Raw genomic sequence first — 9,643 nt, 5'->3', positions numbered from 1 at the left:
TCCCGGGCCCCGGCGGCCCGAGACCCTGCTAGGCTGCGGCGGCATGGCCCGCGCGCCCGGCGCGACCTCTGCGGATTGCATCGGTGTGCGGCGGCGGGGCATGCCCAGGGCACCGGGCGCGGCCTTCAATGGGCGAGGACACGGACACGCGGAAAATTAACCACAGCTTCCTGCGGGACCACAGCTATGTGACAGAAGGTAACGTACGTGTTGTCTGAGACCCCCTCCGGCCGGCCGCGGCGTGGGGATGCCGTCGCACCGAATGCCCTCCGAAGGTTTGGACCGCGCGCTGTGTGTCGTGTCCCCCCAACCCCCACCCCGACCCCGGGCCGGGAGGGAGGGAACCCGGGGGCTTCGGCCGCTGCCCAGCGCCCTCCTCCGTGCCGCCCACGGGAACGCATCTGTCCTTCCCCCGCCGGGTGGCACTGGATCGGGCCCTGACTATCATTTACAAAGCCCAAGGCTGCAGCAGATCTAGTGTGGAAATCTCCAGGACCTGGAAAGGCTTAAAAATCCTTCATTTGCCCTTTCAGCCGAGCCAAAGCTCGCAGAAATTTCTAGATTGCCCACTCCCTGGAGAGGGACCCAGGAGGGAAAAATTCCATTGCCAGATCCTCTAGGGTTCAGCTGCCCTGGCACCTCCCTGGCCTCCAGAGGCAGGTTCCCTGCGTGGGAGGGGGAAGGAGGCTCGTAGGGGCTACTGTTTTATTCCTGGGTAGTGCTACTGAGACAGGAGCTGGGCCAGACCTTCATGGTTTTCCGGAAAAGTGGGGCATGCTCCCCCAAACAGGCTCTGCGTTTAAAACCCCCTAAGTTGGCCCTGTGCGTCAACCCCCACCAAAGGCTGGTGGGATGCAGAGGATCGGTGTCCTTTGCTAATGTGACAGTAACTTCCGGAGTCCCCAGGCCCTGACTGGCCACAGGAACGGTGGGGACAGCTCCAGCGCGCAGCCAGGGGCCTGAGAAGTAATTGGGCTACAGTGAGGGAGTGCCAGATCTGGCCACAGCAGCCCGCCGCCGGCACGCGGGTGCTGGAGACTATCCCCGGCAGTGTAGGCGCCTCTTCCCCGGGGTGCCGGCCTGGTGGAGAGAGTGTCCAGGGTTTAAGCTGGCGGCTGACCCGGTGGGAGGGGCCCTGGCACTGAGTCCCGGGGGCCGGCGCGCTGGGTGCCTGCTCCAAGGAACCTGCGTGGGCACGGCCTCCCCAGTGCCGAGCTCCGCCGGAAATGAGGCGGGCGCGGCGTCTCCCGGCGGGCGTTCGGACCCCGGAGGCAGAGGCTAGGTGTGCGACCCGGGCGTGCGGATGCTGATGCTGAGAGCGGCACTCCGCGCGCTGAGGAGAACCGCTGAGTCACGCGTTGCCGCGGGGTGTGCGGGGAGAGGGGGCAGGTTTGCCAGGCCCGGGCTGGGTGGCGGCGCTGCCCTAACGGGGCTTTGGAAGGCTCCTGGCGCAGAACTCAGCCCTTTGTCGCCCGCTGGGTGATGCGGAGGAGGGTCGCGCTTCGTGAAGATGATTATCTGCTCACAGCCTGCCTAGCGGCAGAAGGCAGCCTGCGTGACTGGTCGGCTGCGGAGCTTCTTGGCAGGGAGTCGTGTGCAGGGCCAGTGTTGCTCTGGCTTTCTAGGGGAAAGCCTCAGTTTCCTTATCTGCACACTGGGAACGATCCAGTGGGCCTCAGAGCTTATGTGTACCAAACAAAATGCATACTGCCCACCTCACAGGCAGACAACTCAAAAGTGTTGCTCCCATCCGTATCCTACTTTCTCTTCTTTAGTAAACCCACCCCAGCAAGGTTCACAGGAGGAAGTACCTTCATGGTTCAGTGGCTGCTACTTCTATCCGGTGCACCTTCAGATTCCAACGCTGGGGTTTGATGGAGGTCCCTTGTCCTCATTCATTCTGTGCTGTAGCAAAGAGCCCTGTGACCTGTGGGGAGGTCGTTTTTCATATGCCTCAGTTTCCCTATTTGTACAATGGGAGGAAACAAGCCCACCCCCCTTTCGTTGAGACTCTGAGAAATCGAGGATCTTCGCCCTGTAGAGGTGATTGGCAGCTATATGTGTTGAGAACCTACTGTGTCCTAGCATTTCACGTAGGGGCTGGTAGAAAGTCTCCTCATGGGCCCTGGGCAGTGAGGAGTGTGTGTGGGACACAGGACTCAGATGCTTCTACCCTTTAGGGATGTAGAAAAATAACATCGAGTGACACTCCCTTAGGATCTAACTGGAAGGAGTTAGGGATTTTGATCTCCCTAATAAAGGTCTCCCATACACACTCTCCCCACCCCAGTCACACTATAGCATCCTGATGGATTTACATTCTGACTTCAAGGTCACAGATTTGTCACCCAGTCTACAGAGTTTTGTACAGGTTCTACTTATGGCTCTCAACTTGCTCAGCCTCCCTAGATGAGTCACTGGGCTTCATTTGGCTTCTCTGTAAAGGGAGGAGTCACAGTGGCCTCTAGCTCGGGATTGTTGAGATGACCATGGCCCCGAGAGTGTAAAATGCTCTCAGAAAGGATTGGGCTTCCTGGAGGCACTTGATAAATGTCACTAGTGTCGTCATGTCCTAGGGACTCACTTTGAAAAAGACCTAGGTGTATGCCCTCCCATCCCCCCTGGAGGTAGGTTCCTTGCTCACGGATGCACTCCAGCTTTGTCTTTTACTGCTATCCTTAAGCTAGCCATTTTCTTCCTGACGCTGGGTCGTTTTTTCAATGACTTTCTCTTCTCTCCGAGACACCCTACCCCTTCTGAAGACCAACTCCTACAATTCCCAGTTCAGTGTCATCTTTTTGCCCCGAGTCTCTTCGCAAATCTTAAATATCCTCAGAACAGTTTGAGTTCTGTTCACACTGTGGTGGTTTGAATGAGAACGGCCCTAGAGGCTCCTGTATTTGAACCCTTAGTAACCCAGAGTGGATCTGTATAATAGGATTGGAAGGATTAGGAGGTGTGATCTTGTTGGTGGAAGTGTGTCACTGGGGGTGGGCTTTGGGATTTCAAAGGCCCATGCCAGACTCAGTCTCCATCTCTCTGCCTGGCGATCAGGATGTAGAATGCTCAGTTATTTCTCCAGCACCATGGCTGCCATGCCTGCTGCCATGCTCCCCGCCACCCACTACTGGACTAAGCAAGCCATTGAAACTGTGAGCTTTCTTCTATAAGAGGTGCCATGGTCATGATGTCTCCTGACGGCAATAGAGCAGTGACTGAGAGGTTGGTTCCAGGGAGCGAGTCTTGCTGTGACTGGCTTCACCATGCTGTCTGTTGGAGGAAAATGGAAGACTCTGGGATTTTGCACTGGAAAAAACGGTTGAACAGTTTAAGCAGGGCCTAACTGGTCATCCTAGTATAAGTAGGGAAGACAATGCTGAGGGCAGTTTGAACTGTGGGGCCCAGTTCGAGAGGTTTCAGAGGGGAAGAATACTATTAGTAAGTGGCCTAGAGACCGTTCTTGTGCTATTTTGGCAAACAATGTAGCTGCTCTTTGCTCTTGTCCGAAAAGTCTGTCTGAAGCCAAATTGAATCTTTTTTTGTAAAATTTTTGATTAATGGTGTTAGCAGAGGAAATTTCAAGACAGCCTTGTATTGACTCTGTTGTGTGGTTATCAGTAATCACTCTTACGCAGATTGGTCATGAGAAGGAGCAAGCTGGACAAAGATAAATACAAAATGTACAGTTGGAAGAGAAAAGGAGCACCAGGAAGTGGAATGGAGCTAAATCCAGTGCTCAAGGAGATAAAAACATATTTAGAGAAAAGTCTGATGTTAAATGGAACAAAAGGGGGTGGTAACCTCAGGGCAAGACCCACCTAGCTAAGGTTCCAGCTTGTGAAAAGGAATCAAAGAAAAGCTTACACTCAGAAGGAAACCATGTACAACAGAAAGCAGATGCAGGTGTAATCGAATAAGGGGAGCAAGTTCCAGCCCCATCAAATGGCAGAGCCTGGGAGCTCCAGCCACTGGCTCCGGCTTTAGAGTCACAAGGAAAGGGTTGTAGGATGTCTCTCCATGGCTAAGGAAAGCTACTGAGGCCAGGCATGCATCAGGGGTGTCACCAAGTGGAAGCCCAGAAAGGCCATTGTATGACGCTGTGAATGTGAAGCCTAGATCGCCTTGGAAACCCCAAGATGTTGGAGATGCCAGAGTCATGGGATGCCTGCTGAGAAAAGCTGCAGCCCAGGTGTGGAGCCAGCCCAAGGGAGAGAAGTGTGTTGCAGTCAACACAGCTTGAGGGAGCTTAAGTTCTGAGGAGTGCTTTGACAATGGACATGGAGATGCAGCGTCAGGGGTTTGCATTTGTGATTTTAGTACTTGCTTTGGTCTAGCATTTCTTTGTCATGCCATCTTTCCTCCATTTGGAACGGATGATCTGCCTACACAGAGACATTTCCCTATATTGTACTAGTATTTGTCTCAGCTCTTTTGCTACCCTAAGGTGTGCCTGTTGCCCAGAGATATGAAAAGAGGGCATTGGATCTTCTGGAACTGGAGTTACAGCCACTTTATGGGTTCTGGAAATTGAACCCAGGTCCTCTAGAAGAACGGCAAGTGCTCTTAACTTATGAGGCGTTGCTCCAGTCCCATAGTTATTTCTTTGGGGGGTGCAGGATGGGATCTTCCACTGAACCCAGAGCTTATTGTTAGGGCTGGCTGACTTGCCAGTGAGCACTAGGGATCCACCTCTCTCTGCTCCCCCGTTGTGGTAACTTGTGTGTCTGTGTGTACGTGCATGTTGAGCTCTCATGTACATGCCGGAGCTTGAACTCTCACCTTCATGTTTGGATGTCACACACTCTGCTGACTTAATATAGGAGCTAGGAAGATGATTCCATTTTCCCCTAATTCTGGAGATCCTTTTTTTTTTTTTTTGGTTTTTTTCGAGACAGGGTTTCTCTGTGTAGCCCTGGCTGTCCTGGAACTCACTCTGTAGACCAGGCTGGCCTCGAACTCTCGAACTCAGAGATCCACCTGCCTCTGCCTCCCAAGTGCTGGGATTAAAGGCGTGCGCCACCACCGCCCGGCAATTCTGGAGATCCTTATAAGTCTGGAGTAGAGGTCCCAGACACTCCCAGCTTGGGTACCTTGTACTGAGAACTCTCTCCAGACAACCTGATGCCATGACTTCCTTTATTGTCTTTGGGTCAGCCTGACTCACAAGCTGCAGAGATGAAAACTCAGAGCTTCGTGTTGACTCAGATAACTTGGCTGTCTGGAAGAGAATGGCTTCGGCAGCCGTGTGCTGCTAAGTAGCTATCAGTGTGGAGAAGTCTCCGGTCTACCTTCTCATCTAGTGAGGGAAAGGCAAATTTAGTGACCTGCAAATGTCCTTCTCCTTCAGCATTCTCTGATTCTAACATCAGAACCGCAAGGTTTATCTCTTTTTCCCTAGACATCATCCCCTTATCCTTTGTTGTACAGGACTAGCTTCTGAGCCACACAACTGCCATCTTGTGGCATTCAGCTGTGCCCACTTGCAAAAGATCACCCCAAATCGGCCTGTTCACTGTTTCTATCTCCCCCATAGAGGAGTAGAAGGGGCCACAGAACCTCATCTGAGTATCTAGCTGCACCGCAGCCCCCACCCCAGGCCACAAACACACCTTGATGTGAATTAGAATAGCTAGGTGGGTTTTTTGGTGCATGTTCTTGACTGAACTCAGCTGTGTTGAGGGTTGGTGTGCTTTCAGCTGTGGGTGCAGGGCACAGAGAACTTGAGAAATGGCAGCTGTTAGGGTGGTGGGGGAACTTGAGCCTAAGAAAGGGGGTTGTCAGATGGGGGTGCTGGGAAGCAGGAATAAGTAATGAAGTGGAAACTTTCAGGGCAGTGGAGGGATCTGAGCCTAAAAAAGGGGGAGCTCTAGAATGGAGTACTGGCAAGTGTCTATGAGACATTTCCAAGAATTACATAGATCTCCCAAAGGATGCTGGTGGCTCTGTTTTGAGACAGGCCCAAGACTTAGGTACATGAGTCTTGAGTAAGACTCATGAGTATATCATGAGTAAGATGGACAAGCCTGGGCTTGGCTAGACCCAGTCCACACACCCATCCTTCTCCTAGTGTGCTGTCCAGCCTATCCTCTGGGCTGTCCACAGCATGCAGCTGGGACATGTCCTGGGGTAGGAGCTCAGCCTAGGGGTAGTCCCAGTAGTGACCAGTTGCCCTGTTTGCCGGTGGTACATACAGAGGGAGTATGGTCTCTTGTTTCCTGAAATTCCTCAGGCATCACTCCAGGACGTGGGTGTCTCTTCACCCACGCCTGTGTATTCTGTGTGATGTTAGAGTTGTCTGTCCTTACAAGACACTAGTGGCTTTGTAGCTGAAGGAATACAGAGGTTTCAAGTGAGCAGGGGTCTGGCTTGTGGGGTCTAGCACATCCATCGAATGTCCGGTGGCTACGCTGATCCCTCGGTTGGCCAGCCTCCCCTCCCTGACCTGTGCACCTAGAAAGAGACCTCAGGCAGTGGCTGCTCTGATTGGTCCGAGGGTAATTCTATCTCCCAGCAGCTTTCAGAATGGGAGCAGGGGTTAGTTCTGGAGAATGAGTATAAGATAGAGTATATTGGAAGTGGGGCCCACTTGATAGAATACAGAAGCCCCATGGTTTCTCATAGCCGTCTTGGCACCCTGAGTGGGGGATGAGTGTTAAGCCTGCATTGTTTGTGGCAGGAGGGAGATTTCTAGGCCTTTACCTCAGGCTTTCTGTCAGGAAACCCAGGAGGAAGCCTTTAACACCAAGGAGACTGAAGGTAGGAAAACCTGAAGAGGTTTGCACCAGCTCCTTATCTGGGGAGCTCCCCTGTGTCTCTTATGCAACTCAAGTCAGGGCTGCTTGGCCCTGATTTCCCTCCATGGTTCTGGCCGCTGCTTATATCACTAGCCATGAGGAATGGACTGCTGTTGATGTCTCTGTCTCTATGAGCTTCCCCTGGCATTGGGAAAATTGTTCTCAGCTCACCAGGGACTGGAGCTCAGGGGCCCCTCCTAATAGCATCTACAAATGAGATATGGCTGAAGCCAGAGTTGCCCCCAGAACTCTGGTCAGTCTGGCCAGCCAAAGCCCAACCCTACCTACAAGGAAACTGAGTTTAGGGGAGGGGATAGTGGTGCTGACACATAGTCCGGGAAGAGCCAGTGTTTGTTAGATTGGTGCTCCCCTTGCTTCTGTTGGAGAGGCTTAGTGAGCCTCCCATTAAGGGGTTGGGGGAGGTAGCGTCACATCCTTCACATCTCTGGGCCTCAGTTTCCCTGTGTTGCCTGGTAGCTTACATGTCATAATGCTCAATGATCAAAGCGCTGTGTAGATACTACAGTTGCATGTGGGGAAGGAAGTCACCACTCTAGTTTCCCTAAACCCTTGCCTCCGCCTGCCCTGTCTCATGTAGCCCAGGCTGGCCTCCAAATCATATGTAGTGGAAGCTCACCTCAGGTTCTCGACCCTCCTTCCCATGTCTCTGGGCTATAGGTGCTACCATCACTCCTGGCTTCTGGGTCCCCTTTACTCAGCTGGAGCTGAGCAGGCACAAACAAAAACGGCTTTGTGCCTTTTCCTCCTCAAAAGCAAGTTCTGGTGTATTCCCTCACCAGCTCCTGGTTCTTGCTTTTCCATCTAGCTTTTGGATTTTGTCCTTAAGGCTCCAGGGACTAAGGGGCATTTTGATGAGTGATGTTCTGGGCCTTGGGAGGCGAGCAGTGTTGCCAGGTGAAGTCCTGGGGTTCCGTGGAGAGAGTAGGAGGTGCAGAAGGTCGGAACTGGCAGGTGAAAGGGCATAGGGGCCGCCCATGCCAGCCGCCTGCAGGACCTCCCTTGAGTCTGTCTCTATGCCGGGGTCTGTTTTTAATAACAACAGTAATGTCATTATAGAAACAAGATTGAAGGTGCTTTTCTAACTTAGCATGAGGTCATGCGGTTTTCCAGGCTTGGCTACAGGGCTGGTCTCGTGGTGCACAGCCTGGGCAGTCTGCAAGGACCCTGTACCAAGTGTGTGGGGCCAATCTGGTTGTGCTGTCCTGTCTTGAAATTTCCAAGCATGTCTCTTGGAACTGAGGTTCTGGGGAGTGGGGGGACTCTAAGGAGGTGAGGCTTGGAACAGGCTCCTCCCCTTCAATGTCCAGTGTTTCGAACCTCACATGGCCACTCGTCCCTCTACATAGCCCTCTGCCTGCGGCATGTCTCCACTGAAGGAGCCAGCTCTGTTAGATATTGTGTCCAAGCAGTGACATGCAGAGACACTAACCTTCAAGATAACAGCATTTATGAAACCTCGGGTGAGGACGTGGGATAGGAGAAGAGACACCCACTTATTTCTCTTCTTTGCACATGTTAGGTGAGAGCCCTACCACTGAGCCACACTGTAGGTTTCTTATTTTCATTTTGAGACAGGTTCACCAAGTTGCCAGATGGGCCTTGAACTCATCACTCTATAGCCCAGGCAGGCCTTTGACTTTCACTCCTCCTGCCTCAGCCTCTAGAGCTTCTTTGATTTTAGAGTACAAATTTTAACACCTGCACTCCTGAGAGCAGGTGGCAGAATGGGCCCAGCCTTCAATTTTCCCCCCAGGTTCACCTGTGTATCCAGCCTAAAGTAGCCTCGGGTTAAGAACCCCATCCTTGGTGAGGAACCACCCACACTGCCAAGCCAGAGCATGTGGCAGCCTTTGTTCTGCCTTAATGGGCCATTCAGCCCCTGTCTTGGAGGACAATGGCCCTACTGTGTCAGGGTCAGAGCCCCCAAGGCTCTTTGGGTGGGTCCTGCTCCCGCAGCAGGCAACTGTGTTCTGGGCTCAGGAGAGGAGCCCAGACACTGCCAGGCACAAACACTGACTGTGTGCTGGGTGAAGAGCACTAAAGTCCCAGACTTTCTGCATCACCATGCCAGACCTCCTGCGGAATGATGCTCACCCTGCAGCTCTCAGAGCTACCAGGCAGAGTTCTGTAGACCCTCCCTTCCTCCCCTCTGCACTGCAGGGCCCTTTTCTCCATGGAGCCCGTAACTGCCACGTTGCACAGACATCTCAAACTCTACCTCCTAAGGCATGGCGTGTAGTCAGAAGTGAGTAGGCCAGCTGTCCCTGCCCTGGTGGTCCTAGTTACTAAATGTGGTGGCCAAGCCTGTGGGCAGATGGCTTGCCTGCTTTTAAACTTCAGCCTTATTCCCCATGCAACTAGGCAAGTGCCCACACCTCCATTTCCCCCTCAGTAAGATCAGAGTATGTGGAGCGCCCAGTGAGCTCCACAGCGTGCTGTCTGTCCAGTGTGTAGCTGCTCAGAATACTGGCTTTGGTGGGGCTCTGCTGCCGTTGAACTCCAGCACACATTTCTTATTTTCAAAGCATAGGGGCTCCCAACCACCCAGGCGTCAGCTGGAGGCTTTTGAAATGTGCAGGACTCACAAATTGTCCCTAAATCTTCTCCTCACGTGGACTGATGCGGAGCAGGATGTGAGGCCCATGCTGGGCCTCTCAAGTGTTTCATGATCCAGGCTGGGTTGCCCTCTGTTTTCAAACTGCCAACCTGCTGAAGGTACTCTGTGTGGCCTTGTAAGGATCACAGTGTCACCTCCATGGGTCCATGCCCAGTGGTTAGAAGTCTTGCCTTTTACCAGGAGCTTCCAGTGCCCCAGCTGGTTCAGACCT

The 9,643-nt window shown here is 53.0% G+C and overlaps 1 protein-coding gene across 1 annotated transcript in view; it reads left to right on the top strand.

The window, feature by feature from the left end:
- The first annotated feature begins 128 nt into the window (after nt 1-128).
- Nucleotides 129-9,643, top strand: part of Ppp2r2c (protein phosphatase 2 regulatory subunit Bgamma) — an 83,692-nt gene continuing 74,177 nt past the window's right edge. Inside the window, exon 1 of the mRNA XM_028758237.1 lies at nt 129-198. Coding sequence (XP_028614070.1) covers nt 129-198 — 70 coding nt within the window. The remainder of the gene's footprint in view (nt 199-9,643) is intronic.

This window comes from Grammomys surdaster, unplaced genomic scaffold (assembly GCF_004785775.1).
Source record: "Grammomys surdaster isolate TR1022 unplaced genomic scaffold, NIH_TR_1.0 126187, whole genome shotgun sequence".
Taxonomy (NCBI): Eukaryota; Metazoa; Chordata; class Mammalia; order Rodentia; family Muridae; genus Grammomys; species Grammomys surdaster.
Note: the sequence above shows the minus strand (reverse complement) of the source record. Positions and strands in the feature narration are given on the sequence as shown.